The 20180-nt window shown below is 42.3% G+C and overlaps 1 protein-coding gene across 4 annotated transcripts in view; it reads right to left on the reverse strand.

Moving 5' to 3' along the window:
• LOC127625432 (transcription factor 7-like 2) overlaps positions 1–20180 on the reverse strand; it is a 91503-nt gene that overhangs the window by 3156 nt on the left and 68167 nt on the right. The window contains exons 6-11 of one of the 4 annotated variants that reach the window (XM_052100726.1): positions 14649–14732; positions 11742–11858; positions 11243–11405; positions 10520–10627; positions 4376–4441; positions 3321–3369 (exon numbers count right to left, since the gene is read on the reverse strand). In XM_052100726.1, the coding sequence (XP_051956686.1) occupies positions 3321–3369; positions 4376–4441; positions 10520–10627; positions 11243–11405; positions 11742–11858; positions 14649–14732 (587 nt within the window). The remainder of the gene's footprint in view (positions 1–3320; positions 3370–4375; positions 4442–10519; positions 10628–11242; positions 11406–11741; positions 11859–14648; positions 14733–20180) is intronic. The other 3 variants (XM_052100728.1, XM_052100727.1, XM_052100730.1) reach the window with 3 other exon arrangements.

Raw genomic sequence — 20180 nt, forward strand, 5'->3', positions numbered from 1 at the left:
GCTTGAGCTGACCGCAACGTGCACGAGAGAGGCAGAGATAGACAGATGTGTGGGTGTGATTGGCATCAGTTAGCAGTGCTTTATGTGCACTTCAGCTGCAAGAGGGATTGCTAAAGCTCTTGAAACCACAGCCAGTTCACTTTGTTCTTCCTGCGTGTGAGTGAAAGCAATGTTTTTGGGATGTTTCCATATCATCATGATGATGCACAAAAGTGTCTCATCTCTTACGTCACTGATGTTTAAGGAACAGTTCACCAAAAATGTAAAAGTCTGTTGTTGTCTACACAAATGTTCACGCAGCTCTTTTAATAAAAGTGAATGGGGATTGACACTGTCAAGCTCCAAAAAGGACAAAAAGACACTATCAAGAGAACAATAAAAGTAGTCCAGCTGACACATATGATAGTTTGGAGAACAGACCAAAATTGGAAGAAATTGTTGTTCACAGAGAAATCGTACCCTTTGCTGCTGTAGCTCTCCAGTCTCAATTGCATATATTAAAATATGGCACATCGAGATATGCCATGCCAGCTTTGATGCCAATGATTACGAAACACAAGAACCAATGAGATTTGACGTCATTGACAACAAAACTGTATCGTCATCTTGACAAGGCTTAAATTTTAGTCTGTTCCCCACAAAAAGCTATCAAATTACTTCAGAAGACTTGGAATATACTGCACAAGTCTTATGGACTGATTCACTGGGCAAGGATTGCACCAGATGTGCGTAAGGTCAAACTAAGTGCTTGGTAACTACTAGTTACAGTGGCGTAACTTGGAAATTGTGGGCCACAGTACAAAGAAACTGTTGGGGGCCGTGGTCATTTTTCCTCACCTCTCGAGCCTGTGGCAATTTTTACGTTTTTTTTTCTGGGCTTGGCTGCATCAGTCCCCATTCAATTTCATTGTATTGAAAAGATCAGCGTGAACTTACTGCAACATTTCTTTTTGGGTTTGGAATGAAATGAGACATAGTTATAATTCCTGGGTGAACTGTTTTTTTAAAGGTCATCAGATCGGCAGAACAGCACGAACAGAGATTCTCTAATGAAAATCAAGCGAAATGTGGTAAAGGCATTTTAGAGTGCATACGTTTAAAGTGAAGTGGTTTTGTAAGCACTCGTGTTAGTGATAGATTCAAGCAGAGCATGGGCGGCACGGACAGAGGAAGTACACACCTGCAGGGACCACACCAGTCCATTTGTTGGTTTAGGCCAAAGCGAGCGCGGCATTTCTTTGGCGAGCCGGGGTCTGAGCGAGCGGCAGCATGCGTGTGAACGGGAAGAAAGAGACAGGACCAGAGATAGAGGAGCAAGCCAGGAAGAGACAGCAAAAGCAGAGAGGTTAGCCATTGACAGATGAGGTGAAAAAGAAAAGCAATCAACTTCAAGACAATCAGAGGTGACAAACCGACTGTGTATTAGACAGTGATCGTGTTTCCATGCACATCATCATCCGATTAAGGTCCAAATTATTCAGAAAAAGACTTGCTTAACAGCTATTGGAATATTCCAGTATAAATGTAATCAGAATATTCCAAATAATCTCAAACAAATGCATTTTCATCCTGATGACAAGATTAATACAGTCATTTGCCTGGTCTTTTTCTAGAAACCAGAATATACGCTCGATTAAATAGTTTACATGATATTTGGAATATGATCAAATTCTGATTAATATAAATATGTTCTTGTGCAGTCATTGAGTTCACCAGAAGTCTTCCTTTTAGAGACACCCAGTGCAAAACACATCTCCATATCAACATATATACACAGGAGAGTTTTTATTGCAAATACAACTACTTGCTGTGTTTGAAAATACATACTATCATAATATGTAGTAACATAGTACCTCAAAAAAAGCCATGGTGCTACATATTATGATAGTATGTATTTTCAAACACAGCAAGTAGTTGTATTTGCAATACCTCATGGTCCTGCCACAGTACGTTTTGTATGATTGAGGCTGTTAATGTCATATGACCTATAGCCGCAATGTCCCTGTCAAGCTGTAATGGAGGTTTATAGTTATATAGATGAACTATTGTACAAGAAACAGAATACAAGCTCATTAGAGACAATACTAGTGATTCTGGGTATCAAATGAGTGCTGAAAATATGCCCTGAATGTATATTCAATTCAGGATTTCTGATGATCTCTTATGATTCTTTATGTTATGTCATTATTGAGTCAATAATCAATATTGTTATCTATAACAATGGAGTCAAACTGGAGTCAAACCCATGGGGCTGTGAGGGGGTGCTAGGGGGTCTGTGGAACATTTCAGAGAAAAGAAAGTTCATAATTTAAATGTAAGAAGTAAATTATATTATATATATATATATATACAGCATCATTTTAGTCTAAATGTTTCTCTTCAAGTTTATACATTTAACATCACTCAGTTATTGGGTTTATACAAAAGTGTAGGATAAATGTTTTTTGCAGGAAATGAACATTTGTGGCCGATATGACATCAGTTTGAACGAATACTAATACTTTTCCACTTGCCTTATTTTGTCATGAGCTCACTGTTTTGCTCAGGAATTATGCTTTAAAAATGTCAAAAGCTATTTTATTGTTCTAGCAATAAATCATTTCAATTGGTGGAAGAAACTGGATTGGATCTTTTGAACACATGACAGTCCAAAATTTAAGAGAGTCACAATAAAATATAAATACAAACAACAACAAACTAACAACAAACAGCTCGTTTTGGATATGTAAACAACAGTTTGTAGGTTTTGGACGAGCAGCTTAATGCTTAAACATAAAATGAAGAACTCCCTCATTTCACGAGTGGTGCACCGAGCTGGGCAAAGTGGCAGCTTTTGAAAAGATGTTGCATAGATGGCTGGGCAGTTTGAGTGCTTATGGCAAAAGGTGGGGCACTTATTTGGCCTCCGAGAGGGTTGCCTTTTTCTTTTTTGTTGGGAAATGTTTTATGTCATCAAGTATTTTCTTTGATCTCTCCGTTTATTTGTGTGTCTGTTGTTATTCATTGTCTGACCACTGGGATGTATGTTGGGGGATGGGAGGGAGGGGCATCTCATATATCAATATGATTCTGGGTTTTCATGTGCTGTTTGTGTTAATCAATAAAAAATTCCAAACTCAATTTTGGATTAAAAAAGAAAAGAAAAAGAGCATTTTCATTCTGATGTTGCCTAACGGAATGAAGAAAATGTGATGGGCAATTTGGACTGCAGAGCATATTGGAATATGTTCTGAAGTGCAATATGCTCTTTAGTGATTACGAAAGCATTTGATCTGTTAATACTGTGCATTTGTGCATTCGCATATAAAACGTGTATGTACCTGTGCTGGAGTCTTGCTGCTTATCTCGTTTCCTTCTCTTCTTCTTGCCCTGCGGTTATGAGAGATCAGAGAGTGATGTTAACAACACTGACCACCACACACACTCTGCATACATCAGATGCCCCCCAAAAAAATACATTTCATCACAATGATATCAAGGGGAATAATCATGTTTTTTGTAACTATTGTACAGCCCAAAGTAATCACCAATAACAATAATATTAATAATATATTTGATTTAATATATGCTCCTCAATGTTTATGTGGTGGTATGCCTGATCTTTGCTGACGTCTTTGGTTTCTTCCACCCCCTGCTTTCCCAAATACAGACTGTGCGAGTAAGTGTTTGTGTTTGTGTGTGTGTGTGTGTGTGTGTGTGTGAGAGAGAGTAGTGTGCGTATAGAGACATCCGCACAGTGTTGCTGTTAATATCTTTGCGTGGGTTGTGACTCTGTTTCCTGTTTGCATGTAGGTGATGATTCTAAATGTAGCTGATATTTCTGTTCACATGCTATTGCTGTCATTCTCTATAAAAGCAGAATGAGACAATTATTTGCACACTTAAGCCACACAAATTTGTAAAATATCACTTGCACTTCAACAGCAAAGTATTTGAACTACTTCTGTTGTTGTAAATAAACACATACTTTATTATTACACGGCTTTCTGGAATACTTTATTTTGATTGGTCAATGGTGGTATTCTGTTGTCAAATAAGTGCTAAATTGTATTGCGGACCATGGTCCCAGGCAATGGTCATAGCTCTGCTAGTTTAAAGTCTCTTGGATCACACTTCCTTTCTCTCTTAATAAAATAATTTCTTCTCAAATCAATAGTTTGTCAGTTTATTTATTAATCTTGTAAGTAGCCGTGTAATAAGCGAGATAATGTACAATCAAATGGTCATTTTGCAAAAATACAATACAAGATCCTATTGCAATAATGACCATCTGACTACATTATCCCATACATACATTCGATTGCATTAGATAACAAAATATCAAAGCAAGTGCCATCTGGAAATAAATGCTGCTAGAATTGTTCTCAGAACTAACTTTTTCTGAGCCATCAACTGGTGTCAAGGAGGTGATTTCAGTTCCCCTCAAGTTCACGCGGGTGTCCTAGCAGAGTAACCACAGGTGAAGTTCAATTAACGTTTCACAACCACAAAATGTCACAATACATTTTGTCTTTTTATTTTGAGCACTATATTCATTGTTTTATCATTTTACATACTTTTGTGAAATGGTTTGCTTGAAAAGTGTGATTGTGCAAAGAAAATAAAGAACACTTGATTTGATATTTTGTTATGTACAGTAATTGACTGTGGAGGCGGGCGGGGGTGTGATCGAGCACGGATCTGTGGAGAGTGAGGTCCGGGAATGCTGAGTGGCTAAGGATTTACACCTGTGCTAACACCTGTTTGTATTCCCAGTAAGCTGTGACACAGAAATATAAGGGAAGGAAACAGCAGCATACGAGGGAGAGAGATGAGCTTCAAGCTGTGGATGTGTGTGTGCTTTAGGAAGTGTTCTGCTGAAAAGTGAGACTTTTTTGTTAAATAAAGACAGTAATATTGAAACCAAGCATGCCATCTCCCACTACCTCATTCCCTGGAACTAAGGGATTTGTTACAGTGGTGCTGAAACCAGGGAACGAGGAAGATCACCGTCATGGAGTCCTTGCCACTGGCCGAGACCGTCAAAACCCTTGCTGGCATCCTCCAGATGAAACATCAGGCCCTCCTGGAGCTGCGGTCAGAACAGGAACAATGGTTCCAGGCCCTGATGCAAGCCCAGGTGGAGGACCGACTGGTGATCCGGAGCTTGCTGCTACAGGGGGGTACTCCAGCAGCAACCCCGACCACGCCTGCTATGCCTCAGATCACACTGACGAAAATGGGACCACAGGACGACCCCGAAGCCTTTATAGAACTTTTCGAGCATACCATCCCATACTGTTCCTGTCCCAACCCCCTGGCAATAGGGGTCATTTTCCTGAAGCTGGCTCCCCGGACCTGGGGGGTTTCTATTGCTCCAAACCCCTTTGTTTCTGTTCCCCCTCTCCGCCAGGTTGGTAAAGTCGGGGCCGCAGGTGTGGAGGTAAGGTCTGGGATGTTGTGCTGGCACTGCGGTGAATCGGGACACATTCAGGATCAATGCCCAAATAGACGTGGTGCTTAGTCTCCGCCTCACCCATCAGCTGATTTTGGGTATGAATTGGCCAGCATTTCAGACATTATTAAGGGGAATGTGTGCAGATGGGTCATGCAATAGGTAATCCTGCGTGGGATTTGTCTTGCCTGGGCCGTCGACATCAGCTCCATGTCAGGGAAACCCAGAGGGATGTGACGGGACCAAGAGAAGACAAGAGAAGGGTCTCTCAGGCATGCCTTTCCATGTTTCAATTTTACATTTTTAAAGATAGGTTGTATCGAGTGATGCACGATGCTCAATCAAAAGCAGATACAACCCAGTTGTTAATACTGAAAAGCCATTATAATCCGATGGTGGGACATATAGGGCAAGATAAGACACACTGAAATGTCTCATTGCCTGTTTTTATTGGCCAGGCATTCGCAGGGATGTACGCAGGTGGTGTGCTGCATGTCGTGAATGTCAGTTGGTGAATCCACCGGCCACTCCAAATGCTCCATTGTGCCCTCTTCCATTGATCAAGGTCCCCTTTGAAAGAACTGGCATGGACATCGTCGGGCCATTAGAACGCATCGCTTTGTATTAGTCTTGGTGGATTATGCATATATCTCCTGAGTTGGTAAGTCCTAGCTGATCAGGGCACCTCGTTTATGTCACATACACTATGCAACCTTTATGAACTACTGGGGATTAAGTCAATCCGCACCAGTGTTTACCATCCTCAGACGGATGGCCTGGTCGAGCAATTTAATCAGACCCTTAAAATTATGGTTCGGAAGTTCGTACACCAAGACGCGCAAAACTGCTGTTTGAGAGGTCCCACAAGCCTCAACAGAGTTTTCACCCTTTTAATTACTTTATGGCCGCAAGCCTCTGGGCATCCTAGATGTTCTGTTAGAAAATTGGGAGAAGGGATCTTCAGAGAGTAAGAAAAAAATTAAATACGTTCTGGACCTGAGAATAAAACTCTACATATTGGGGCCACAACTAACACAGGAGAATTTTCTCCAGGCCCATGAACGTCAGTCTCGGCAGTATAACGTGCACTCAGCTACGGGAATGCTCATAGGGAGATAAGGTCCTCCTGTTATTACCCACATCAAGCTCTAAATTGTTAGCCAAGTAGCAACGGCCTTTTGGCCATTGTTTGGGACTCACAGCGAACCTCAGGAAGTGTGTAATTGGATGGGTGGAAGTACGGTATCTGGGTTTCCACTTGGTTCATGGACAAGTGTGTCCCCAAATTGATAAAACAACAGCTATTGCGGCTTGTCCGAGACCCAAGACCAAAAAGGAGGTGAGACAGTTCCTGGGGCTGGCTGGCTATTATCGTAGGATTGTAGCTAAATATTCTAATGACACCAGCCTGCTGACTGATCTCACTTAAAAAGGAACACCAGACCCGGGATCCAGTGGACGGAGCCGTGCCATCAAGCCTTTACACAAGTGAAAGCTGCACTCTGCGGCGGACCACTCTTGCATTCCCCTGACATCTCCCTTTTTTGTTACAGATGGACCTGTCTGACAGCAGGTTGGGGGCTGTATTATCCCAAGTTGTGGAGGGGGAGGAGAGCCCCATACTGTACTTTAGTCAGAAGCTCTCTGTGCAAGAGTCGAAGTACAGCACAACAGAGAAAGTGTGTGATCGAGCTCCGATTTGTGAAGAATGAGGTACGAGAAAGCTTAGTGGTTAAGGATTTACACCTGTGCTAACACTTGTTTGTATTCCCAGTGAGCTGTGACATGGAGATATAAGGGGAGGAGACGGCAGCAGATGAGAAAGAGAGCCGAGCTTCAAGCTGTGGGTGTGTGTGTGTGTGTGTGTGTGTGTGTGTGTGTGTTTTAGGAAGTGTTCTGGTGAAAAGAGAGACTTTTGTTAAATAAAGACTATTTTATTGAAACGAAGCACACCATCACCTCTCCTCATTCCCTGGAACTAATGGGGCTTTTCCACTGCACGGTATAGCTCGACTCGACTCTGCTTGCTGTTTGGGGGTTTTCCACTTTGGATAGTACCTGGTATCTAGTACTTTATTTGGAATCACCTCAGTCAAGGTTCCAAGCGAGCAGAGACTATACTAAATGTGACGTCAAACCCTGCAGATCACTGATTGGTCAGAGAGAATCACTGGATTTGGATTTGCAACACGGGACATCAACCCGCTAGATTTAAAGTTAGCAACAGTGATAGCAGTATCATTTGTTCATGCAAATTTAGAATCGGCAAAACCACACCGTGGTCAATAAACGAGGTGCAAACGTTCCTCTCGTTAGCGATGAACGAAATGATGCAAAACGAAAAAGTCTTTCAGGAAGTGTCTCAGCTGTTGGCTGCACATGGCTACTGCCGGAACTACTAAAAAGTGTAGGGAGAAGTAAAAAAATGTAAAGTGACTACAGAACCATCAAGGACCACAACAGCCGGAGTTTTTCAAACAGAAGAAAGTGGAAGTGGTTCGACCAAAGTTAACTCTATATTCTGCTTGAAAGCTTCACTTTATTTAGTTGACCAGATATTGGAAAGCTTTTTTCTAAAACTACCAGGCCAATTGAACTGTTACACTTGTGTAAAATCACCATGCAATAACTGCTTTATGCAGCACAATGAGCTAGAAGCTTACAGCTAGCGGTCGTGTTATTGTTTTGGTCAGTAATGTTTGTGTCGCATTTAAGATGATGTCATGGCAGTAGAGGCGGCGCAACTATTCTGATCAGCCTATAATCCCACCCACGTTGAGGAGGCACTAAACTGCAGTGGAAAAGCAAGCTCAGAAAAGTAGAGTCGAGTCGAACCATAACGTGCAGTGGAAAAGTCCCATAAGGGATTTGTTACATTGACATTTTAAAGTGTGACTTAAGTGTCTACTTTTTGGGGTCTCTATATTCCTAATAGAGTCAAAGATTCCCCATGATGTGTAATGCTAAATTCAATAAGTAAATCCTGTCCTTAAGTATCAAAGTATCATTCTCATCCCTGAACACATCTACTTATTTTAAATCTATATCAATCAAAAGATACAGGTCCTTCTCAAAAAATTAGCATATTGTGATAAAGGTCATTATTTTCCATAATGTAATGATAAAAATTAAACTTTCATATATTTTAGATTCATTGCACACCAACTGAAATATTTCAGGTCTTTTATTGTTTTAATACTGATGATTTTGGCATACAGCTCATGAAAACCCAAAATTCCTATCTAAAAAAATTAGCATATTTCATCCGACCAATAAAAGAAGTGTTTTTAATACAAAAAAAGTCAACCTTCAAATAATTATGTTCAGTTATGCACTCAATACTTGGTCGGGAATCCTTTTGCAGAAATGACTGCTTCAATGCGGCGTGGCATGGAGGCAATCAGCCTGTGGCACTGCTGAGGTGTTATGGAGGCCCAGGATGCTTCGATAGCGGCCTTAAGCTCATCCAGAGTGTTGGGTCTTGCGTCTCTCAACTTTCTCTTCACAATATCCCACAGATTCTCTATGAGGTTCAGGTCAGGAGAGTTGGCAGGCCAATTGAGCACAGTAATACCATGGTCAGTAAACCATTTACCAGTGGTTTTGGCACTGTGAGGAGGTGCCAGGTCGTGCTGAAAAATGAAATCTTCATCTTCATAAAGCTTTTCAGCAGATGGAAGCATGAAGTGCTCCACAATCTCCTGATAGCTAGCTGCATTGACCCTGCCCTTGATAAAACACAGTGGACCAACACCAGCAGCTGACATGGCACCCCAGACCATCACTGACTGTGGGTTCTTGACACTGGACTTCAGGCATTTTGGCATTTCCTTCTCCCCAGTCTTCCTCCAGACTGTGGCACCTTGATTTCCGAATGACATGCAAAATTTGCTTTCATCCGAAAAAAGTACTTTGGACCACTGAGCAACAGTCCAGTGCTGCTTCTCTGTAGCCCAGGTCAGGCGCTTCTGCCGCTGTTTCTGGTTCAAAAGTGGCTTGACCTGGGGAATCGCGGCACCTGTAGCCCATTTCCTGCACACGCCTGTGCACGGTGGCTCTGGATGTTTCTACTCCAGACTCAGTCCACTGCTTCCGCAGGTCCCCAAGGTCTGGAATCGGTCCTTCTCCACAATCTTCCTCAGGGTCCGGTCACCTCTTCTTGTTGTGCAGCGTTTTTTGCCACACTTTTTCCTTCCCACAGACTTCCCACTGAGGTGCCTTGATACAGCACTCTGGGAACAGCCTATTTGTTCAGAAATTTCTTTCTGTGTCTTACCCTCTTGCTTGAGGGTGTCAATGATGGCCTTCTGGACAGCAGTCAGGTCGGCAGTCTTACCCATGATTGCGGTTTTGAGTAATGAAACAGGCTGGGAGTTTTTAAAAGCCTCAGGAATCTTTTGCAGGTGTTTAGAGTTAATTAGTTGATTCAGATGATTAGGTTAATAGCTCGTTTAGAGACCCTTTTCATGATATGCAAATTTTTTTAGATAGGAATTTTGGGTTTTCATGAGCTGTATGCCAAAATCATCAGTATTAAAACAATAAAAGACCTGAAATATTTCAGTTGGTGTGCAATGAATCTAAAATATATGAAAGTTTAATTTGTATCATTACATTATGGAAAATAATTACCTTTATCACAATATGCTAATTTTTTGAGAAGGACCTGTAGATGTGACATTGCAATGAATGATTACAGCCAAATATAGCCCATTTCTACAGCAATTATTAATGACCCCTTTTATTAGAAGTTTCATTAGCATAACCACACATAGTCATAACTGAACTAAACACAAATATGAGCTAGTGCTCAGGTACGATACCTTTAAAAATTTTGGACATACTCTTTAGAGCAATGTTTTTGAAATACATTTAAATGTGTCAACAAAACAATATCCAGCATTTAAGCATGAACCAAAATCTAAAAACATTTTGAGATCATGAAAAACAAATTTATTCAAGCTTGTCCAAACTTTTTACTGGTAGTGTAAGTGTAAGCATACAGCCCTGATTGTCCTCACTCACCAGCAAAGAATCATAGAATGAGATATGAGACAGTACTAAGATGTAATGAAAAGCACTCACGTAGTTGTCACGGGCAGACCAGCTGGGGTAAAGCTGCATGTGAAGCTGCCGCTCTTTCCGTGCCAATTCATAGTACTTAGCCTGTTCTTCACGTGTCAGAGCATGCCACTGTTACAAATCACACACATACATCAAAAACCAGCTCATCTCAAACATAACAGGCCATAAAAACAGTATGGAAAATTTGCCAAAACAAAAACACAAAAAGAAAAGTATAATATTAATAAAAAAAACAGAAAACAAATCAAAACGAGTCCAAGTTTCATTATTATCAACCATTATGTCATGTGGCATACACTGGATTCATTGTCCTCCTCTATTGTCCAAAACAGTGTGATTTATATTTTGTATTTATATTATAAAATTTTTGTTAAATGTTTAATGATGGTTTTTGAAATAATGAAATCAACCAAATAATATACATGATGTTGATTCCTTTGATCATAATAATATAAAAAAACATGTTTTTTTTTGTATTAGTTCACAAACACCTGGTTGAAAACCCTGGTAATAGTAGATAAAAAAAAATACAAAAAACACCAATCTTAGTAAAACAGTTATTGAAAAATAAACTACTCTTTCAAACAACAAGGGCAGGCGTATATATACAAATCGGTTAAATGAATCACGCTCTGAACCACTTGCAGCAGGATCGTGGTTCAACGTGGTTCATTTCATAAGAAATGAAGTGTAAAATGAAATATTTGAGTGGTCTTGACTGACCCGTCGTCCCAGGATCTGGTTTATGGCGGCGCTCTCCTTCAGTGTACACTCAGCAATCACTTTAGCTCTCATCTCCTTCATATAGAGCATGAAGGCGTTCAGAGGTTTCTTGATCACCGGCTTTTTGGGCTCTTTCTCTCGCTTCACCTCTGGATGAGGTTTACTGAGGAAAAAAATCTGTTAACTACATCATATAAATAACAATTGTTTGTAGATCATGTAAATAAACATAAAAAATAACTCATATTCATGTTTCAGAAATTCCTAATTCCGAATACAGAGCACTTTACATTTTTGAGTTAATATGGAGATTTCTCTGGCTTTTGGTTTCTTGGCAAATCTGAGAACAATTTGAAACATTGTTGATCTCTCAGAAGAAAAAGAGAAGCAGGAGACTTAATTTGCTCACCATTTAATCTCATTGCTGTCTAGGAGAAACATTTGATATGTTACGGCTATCACATATGTGTGTTTTTTCTCTCCTATAGGAACAACTTACGAATAAATGCTCCTGTCAAACTGGTCGTGCTCCTGTTTGCCAGAAGGGGGCACTATAGCCGGGTGTGGGATGCCCGTGGGGTGCATGCCGGACTGAAGCATCAGAGAATGAGAGAACCTACACACACACAAGAACATCACAGTTATCTGACCCCACATGACATTCTGTTGATATGATGGTATTAAACAGGAAGCTCATACCAACTAATACAAGTTACATATTATATGTTAGCTGCTGTATTCAAATTAAATATGGTGGGCGAGATGTGATCAAACCAGCTGTAAATTTGTAAAAATAGTTACAATAAAAATAAAAATGAAATAATTATGCTCTGGGCATCAGCTTGAGTTCCCCTTTAATGCCAGTAAGCCTGTTACTGTGTCATGTGACCAGCAGGTGGTGCTCTGTCTGCACTGCTGAAGCACTGCAAGCATGTTGTACTGCCACTCAGGAGCTAAAAACACTTTTCAACTCAACATGTTAAATAAACAAGTTCTGCATCACAGGAAACAAGCACATTTAAAGAGCATCAACCAGGAAACCATTCGAACATTATGTTCAACTGCAGCATCAATTTTAAAAGACCCTATTTGTTTGTTTTTTAAATAAAGCACTACATGGGATTTTAACTATGAGCACTTTAATCTGCCAGGGGTTATATTCTATCAAATAAAAAATCTTTTATGAAGGTCTTGAAAGAACTTTTTATGTTGTTGTCATTTTTTTTTAATACTAAATCTATTGTATCTATTGATTTTATTGTTTTACCCTTATCCTAGACTCTGAGTTGTAATCATAAAATTTGAAAATCCATCATAAAAATCTTAATGATAAAAGTGAAAGATAATAAACAAATTGTTACACCATATACAACTCTCTTCCTCAGTTGTGCCTTGTCCCAGACCTTTAATACTAAACTATGAAAAATACTTTTAGTAATGATAATAAATAATAAAAAATTACTAATTTGTATGATTAAAACTATGAAAACCAAACATTTTTTTTAAATTATCATTTTCCCACAATTGTGGCGTCACTTCCATCACACCAAACTATTTTGCTCCTAATAAATGTTTTTCAAAAGTTAGTGTACTTGTTAATGAAGTCGACAAAAGTGTCAGTCATGCTTGATATGAAATATAAGACTAGTGATGCTTAAAAAAAAGACAATACAAGGTAAATATCACCTGTGAGCAGAATATTTTTATTGCCGTTATTCCAATCAAGCTGTAATTTTGCCAAATTATGCAAAACGTGTTAAAATTGTATTTAATTGTGTGTATTTAGCATCCATAATTGTACGGAATAAACTGAAATTTGTCTTGGCAAGATAAAGAATTCAGACATTTTATCAAAAAATGTCATTTCCATCAGCGTCATTATCAACACAGAATTCTATTCAACACAAGAGAATTTGAGATGTGCTGGGAACAAATGACAAAAATTATATAAATCTCCTGTGATGCATGTACATACACTCCTGGACATTGTTAGCAGACAAATAAAGAAAACGCATAACAAAACAGTGAGACTGTGAAAAAGCATTTAACGAAACTTTGCTTTTTAGAAGTTAACAGTGCTAAAAGTGCCCAAAGTTGAAGAAACTCCTGTTTATTGTGTGACACCAAATGAAGTTGCATTTTGTCCAAAGAAGTATAACAAATATATAATTTGTCTGTTTTCAGGATATATATAAAATGCTAGCTATGCAATCAGTCTAAACAAGAGTCTGCCAACTGATTCCAAAAAATAAATAATAATATTATGAGTAAGATGTTGTTTCATCCTCCATTAATTCCACCACAGAATCAATGATCATTTGAGATTGAAGTGGAACTTAAAAAATGACAATGTTCTCCTGTGAGATCATGAATTTGACTTCTGAGGGGTAAAAGCCACAGCAATCACACAGGCAGAAGACAGAGCCAGAGGTGACCACACAGAAAGCATTGAGCTTAAACATGGAAAAACATAAAAAATCATTATCGAAAAATCTAAATTGGAGAAAAGCCACGAGAAGCAGGTCAGGAACTTTGAAGCTGCTCTACATCTAAACATGTCTCTCTATCTGGACTCTATAATGTGTTTGACAGTCTGACAGACATTAATAACCAGCAATGAAGCAGCAGCAGCAGCTTTAAATTCCCTCATCTTCAATGACTGCACGCAAAAATAAACATCCATTGCAACTATATTGTATTAGCTCCGATTTAGGAACTAATAACTTTTATGAGTTGTTTCTTTTAAAGTGCCGTTCAAAAAGACTCAAGTTATTTGTTTAAATCAGTCTAATGCAGAGTTACCTGCAATGCCAATGCACAGCACCACAGCACAGAGTTTTGAACTTGCAATGGGAGCTGAATGTGTTTGTATGTTTTTAAAGTTGCTCATAGGTAAAACGATTACAATTCTGTACAAAATGGCAATATCATACATTTCAGTGTCTATGCAAACATAAGCAAATGTACCTGCACTAGAACCACACTTTCTGTAAGAAAACCAAGGAATACTCATGAGATTATGTTGCTTAGGACTAGTGAAAGACTGATATATTGGCCAGGCCGATAATCGTCTGATAACGAAAACTTATCAACAGCGAGGTCAATGGAAAGTGCATATTTTACAAATTATTTTTGTATCTGCACACCCCTGTGCATCTATATTAAATATATACTGCATGCTATTGGCCATCAGCCATCACCATAACATGTTACTGCTCTCTAGATATAGGCATCGTCCATTTAAAAACCCATGTTGATCGACAACTAGTATGGACCAATAACAGGGATAATAAAGTCTGAAACACTGCCAGTAGGTTTCCAGGAAGAGCAAAACTGTGACAAACATATGGCCGAAGCGTTGCGGTGAGCGGTAAGCACAAGCAAAGGTGACGCTATGATACTGTACCTGGGGTAAGAAGAGCTGCTCTGTAGACTGGAGAAGGACTGCCTGAAGCCACAGGAGGGCAGAGGGTACACAGGCTGATTGGGCCTGAGGGTCATGAAGGGTGAGAATGGATGGAGGGGGAGACAGTTAACGGTTGGCTATGACTGAGCGACATAATCCTCACCGGACTAAAGCCTCCAGGGTTTTGAATGAATGACCCAACAGGTCAAGAAAGGAGGGTGAAAACTCTTGAAATCTCATAGAAAGTGGCAAAGGTGTTCTGAGTGGTTGTTAGCACATTGGTTGCAAGATGAATGCTTACTGCCTGAAGTCAAGAGTCCACCCCCAATTCTCTATGATACTGTCTCTAAAAAGTCTTGTATCCAACACTTGAAAATGTAATAGCACAAACAGTGAAGGACAAGTTACACATCAAAGTTTAATAAGTAGGGTTCAAATCAGAAACCTGACTATAGCAACAGTAATAGTGATGATTGACTTAAAATATACAGTTCTCCAAGTTCAATAGAAGAAACAACTGAAGGAAATGAGAGCAAGGAATATCTATGAGGTACAACTAAAAAAAATATTAAAATGAAAGCACAAAGGGGAAATATCAACACAAGTTTATTTCAGTTTTGTGCACATTTATTTAATTAATCCACATTTGATTCATTATTAATACAGATACTAATTTTAATCATGTCTAATATCACATGCACTTCCCCCGAAAAGTACTTGAAATACTTAATTTGTTGTTAATAATCACTGGTATCCTCTGTAATTAAATGGCACACTGGAATACTTGATTGTAATTTGTCAATTTGCACTCTACTGTTAAAATGTATTTAATTATCTACTGTTAATCTGTATAATTGACCATTGTCCCGGGCTCTTATATTATTGGGAGTATATTGGTGTATATGTTGAAGTTGTGTTTGGTTGTGTATGTAGTGGTTACAAGCTCAAGTGTGTGAACAATGACAGCAGTCCTTCACTCAGAGCAATGCATTCAATTTAACCTGCAAGGCTTTTCTAACTGATTCTTCACTTGACAACAACACATTGAGCAGGGCTCCAGACTGCGACCAAAGGGTTGCATTTTGAGACCCTTTCTCATACCCAATGAAAAATGACAGCACATCGGACAGAGTACGGCAACTTTGTATTCGCACCAGTGCAACCTCTTACAAAGTTGGTGTACTCTGTCTGATGCGCTCTGATGTCGTAATTTGTTGGGTATGAGAAATATCAAATGGAAAACACTACAAAAGCAGAACGAAACAGCGCACATGCTACCCGGATCAGCTATCAGCATAGCTCATGGGACAGAGCAGTGCGAGTGCAGAGCAGGTGTGTTTTCTCATGGAGCCAAGTAGGTATAACTGCAGGCTCGAGGGGGCCTGAGTAGCTCAGCAAGTAAATACTACCACACCTGGAGTCGCAAGTTCGAATCCAGGGCATTCTGTGTGACTCCAGTCAGGCTTCCTAAGCAACCAATTGGCCCAGTTGCTAGGGTGGGTAGAGTCTTGTTGGGTTAACCTCCTCGTGGTCACTAAGGTGGTTCTCACTTTCGGTGGGGCATGTGGCGATTTGTGCTTGGATGCCTCCACACATGCTACGTCTCTGCGGTAACACGCTCAAAAAGCCATGTGACAAGATGCACGAATTGACGGTCTCAGACACGGAGGCAACTGAGATTCGTCTTCCGCCACCCAGATTGAGGCGAGTCACTATGCCACCACGAGGACTTAGACTGCATTGGGAATTGGGCATTCCAAATTGTGGAGAAAATAAAAATAAATAAATAACTGCAGGCTGGAGATCTCCAAATGGAGCAGAATCTCCAAATGAGAATGGGGTTACCCAAGAAGGGGGTGTGGTTACACAAAACAGGGGCTGGGCCAACTCCAAAAGGTGGTGACACCTCCACACCCGGTTAGGAAAAGGGTTAGGCTAGGAACTTTATTTGCTGGCTGTTTGGAGCTCTGGCCCCTTTTTGGAGCCTTGCCTGCAGCTATAACCTTCTTCGCAAACAGATCTCAATCTCTCAGCCATGTAGTGAAGATCATCGTAAACAGCGCTGCGAGAAGCACAGGTGGGTCACACTGAATTATTTGTTGAAAACCTCTAAGAAAACCCCAAATGTGTCTGTCATTAAACTAGTTTAATATCATATAAAATGTCCCCGCACATTCTTAACTGCATTGACGAGGAAAACAGGACAAAAAACTGCACCACGAACAGACATTAATTGTAAGGCTTTAAATCCACACATCACAACCCTTACAAAAATTGACCATGAATTTATTATAGTAACAATAACTGTATCAACCTGCATATGGGCAGAAATGAGGTATATTCATACTAATATAATGGATAAATACTACTAGATACCACAGAAGCTTTAGTTCCCTATCTGTCACTCACTCGACAATGTGTCGATGAGTTGACACTAGGGGTCACTCCTGCGGAGCCCAGACATCTCTGATCTTGAGAAAAGGCCAATGGAAATTGGCGTGTGGAATTTGCATGCCACTCCCACGGACATATGGGTAAAAAAGGAGTGATGCTGCAAACACACATCAGATATCTTTTTCCGAGCCAAGCGAGCAAGTTCACAGAGCTGAATTCCTCTGCCGCCTCCATTCATCTCTCTACGCTGTTGGATCTACAGCTCATTCCAGTGGCTCTCCCCCTCGCACACCCCGGTTGTGCTGAGAAAATACCCCTGGGCGCTTCAGCAGCAGAAAACTACGGAGTGAACAACTTTGTTTATATATATATATATATAGCCATCCATCCATCCATCTTCAACCGCTTATCTGAAGTCGGGTCGCGGGGGCAGCTGCTCCAGCAGGGGGCCCCAAACTTCCCTATCCCGAGCCACATTAACCAGCTCTGACTGGGCGACCCGAGGCGTTCCCAGGCCAGTGTGGAGATGTAATCTCTCCACCTAGTCCTGGGTCTTCCCGAGGCCTCCTCCCAGCTGGACGTGCCTGAAACACCTCCCTAGGGAGGCGGCCAGGGGCATCCTTACCAGATGCCCAAACCACCTCAACTGACTCCTTTCAACGCAAAGGAGCAGCGGCTCTACTCCGAGCTCCTCACGGATGACTGAGCTCCTCACCCTATCTCTAAGGGAGAAGCCCGCCACCCTTCTGAGGAAGCCCATTTCGGCCACTTGTACTCGCGACCTAGTTCTTTTGGTCATGACCCAACCTTCATGACCATAGGTGAGGGTAGGAACAAAAATTGACCGGTAGATCGAGAGCTTTGCCTTTCGGCTCAGCTCTCTTTTCGTGACAACGGTGCGATAGAGCGAGTGCAATACCGCCCCTGCTGCCCCGACTCTCCGGCCAACCTCCCGCTCCATTGTCCCCTCACTCGTGAACAAGACCCCGAGGTACTTGAACTCCTTCACTAGGGGCAAAACCTCATTCCCCTACGTGCATATATACCTACGTATACATATATATATATATATATATATATATATAAAAACACATAAGAGTTTAATTTCCTCTAAAAGAGTGTCACAAATGAAAAACTTCTTTTTCGTTTGTGTATGGTTGCGATCGTTACCTCTCCGCTTACCACGGCCACTATCACTACCTCTCGTGTTGGGCACTGCCCACGCAGGGACAGCGCTTGTGGATCATGCTCTCACTGCAAGGGCATGATTCTGGCAACATTGCGGTCGTAGCTTTCTCTCGTAAGAGGGAAAGCCACTCCATCGTCTCACCGACTCGGTTCAGCTACCCACGGGTATGAGGCGGGGTCGGTTAGCACTGGGGGCTAACTGGGGATTTCAATGGGAACTTCTCCGCCGGGAAACCCCCCACGGATCTCCTATTCCCTAGCACGCTCGTTTGCCCCAGCGAGTTCGCGATGTGACTGCCGGCTTGTCTCAGGGCGAGTTTGCGGTCACGTTCGCGGCTCACGAAGTGGATGAGCTTCCGATTACAGCATCGGAGAGTGGGTTGGTTCAGTCTGTCGCAATGCGCTGCTGACGGCCATGCTTGCCCGAGCGGGATGGAGTGGAATCCTCCGCTACCCCCTGAACCCTCATCAGTCGGTGATCGGTCCCGGGCTCCGAGCGCCACTTACGGCCGCGCCCGGCCCCGTACCTTTCTTCCTGTAAGTGCATGAGCTCACGCGATCGCGGCGGGCACCTTTTACTGCCCAAACCCGGTTCGTGGGTTCGTCCTCTCTCACTACGCTCGACGGTGGGGCTGCCAGGGGGTGCTCAGCGACTCCCAAGGTTGGTAAGGTGACCGTGGTGCACTTGTGCCTGCAGAACGCCCCCACCTGGTAGTGCCATCTGAGTCTCCCGTCCAGGGCCCGTGGGTTTACGTCATCAATCACGACTGAGCCTACAGTGCCACTGGAGAGGCCACCTCCGCCCTGCACGCCATGGCTCTCCTGCAAGTGCACCAAGCCGTGGCACTCAAAGAACTGCACGAGGGTAGTTCTGACCCGAGATTTATGCAGGAGTTGTGCTCAGTGACTGGTCTCGCCGTCCGAGCGATGATGGTCACGGCGTGGTCTCTCGGGCAGGTGATGTCCACCTTAGTGGTCCAGGAGTGCCACATTTGGCCCAACTTGGTCAAACCAGTTTGGCCTATTCTGTGGCACCGTAGAGGATTTCGCCCAGCAATCTTCAGTTGTTAAAAGACAGACGGGGACCATTCAACACATCCAATGTCTCGCACCCCCGTCTGTTTGTCGCCAAGGGCGTCCCCCTGTGGCAGCAACACTGCCTCGAGTTGCTGGCAGTACTACTTGCCCTGAGGAGGCTATTGCCGTTGATCCGGGGCAAGCATGTGTTGATCGGACGGAAAACACAGTGATGATTGCGTACATCAGCCGCCAAGGTGACCTACATTCTCGTCGAATGTCACAACTCGCCCGTCTTCTCCTCCTTTGGAGTCCGCAGCGGCTCAAGTTGCTGCAAGCCACCCACATCCCGGGACACCACAGCAGACACGCTGTATTGACAGGTTACACTCAGGAGAGAGTGGAGACTCCACCCTCAGGTGGTCCAGGTGATCTGGAATAGATTCGGCAAGCACAGGTAGACCTGTTCGCTTCCCCAGAATCCTCCCACTGCCCACTTTGATACTCTCTGACCAAGGCTCCCCTCGGCACAGATGCCCTGACACACAGCTGGCCCCTGGGGCTGCGCAAGTAAGCGTTCCTCACAGTGAGCCTTCTTGCACAGACGTTGTGCAAGGTCAGGGAGGATGAGGAGCAGATCCTCTTAGTGGCCCCTTATTGGCCCTCCCGGACCTTATGCTCTTCGCTCTCCATGTCTGGCCCTTGGACGGGACGTGGAAGACTTAAGTGGCCTACCACCCGTGGTGCTAGACACGATCACTCAGGACGGCTGTCCCCCTACACCTTGAAAGTGTATGTAGCCGCTATATCGGCACATCACGGTGCAGTGGACGGTAATATTAGGGAAGCACGATTTGATCATCAGGTTAAACCCCCCCAGGCCGCGCCTCGTTCCCTCATGGGACCTCTCCGTTGTCCTTCGGAGAGCTCCCT

The sequence above is a fragment of the Xyrauchen texanus genome, chromosome 31, assembly GCF_025860055.1.
Source record: "Xyrauchen texanus isolate HMW12.3.18 chromosome 31, RBS_HiC_50CHRs, whole genome shotgun sequence".
Classification (NCBI taxonomy): Eukaryota; Metazoa; Chordata; class Actinopteri; order Cypriniformes; family Catostomidae; genus Xyrauchen; species Xyrauchen texanus.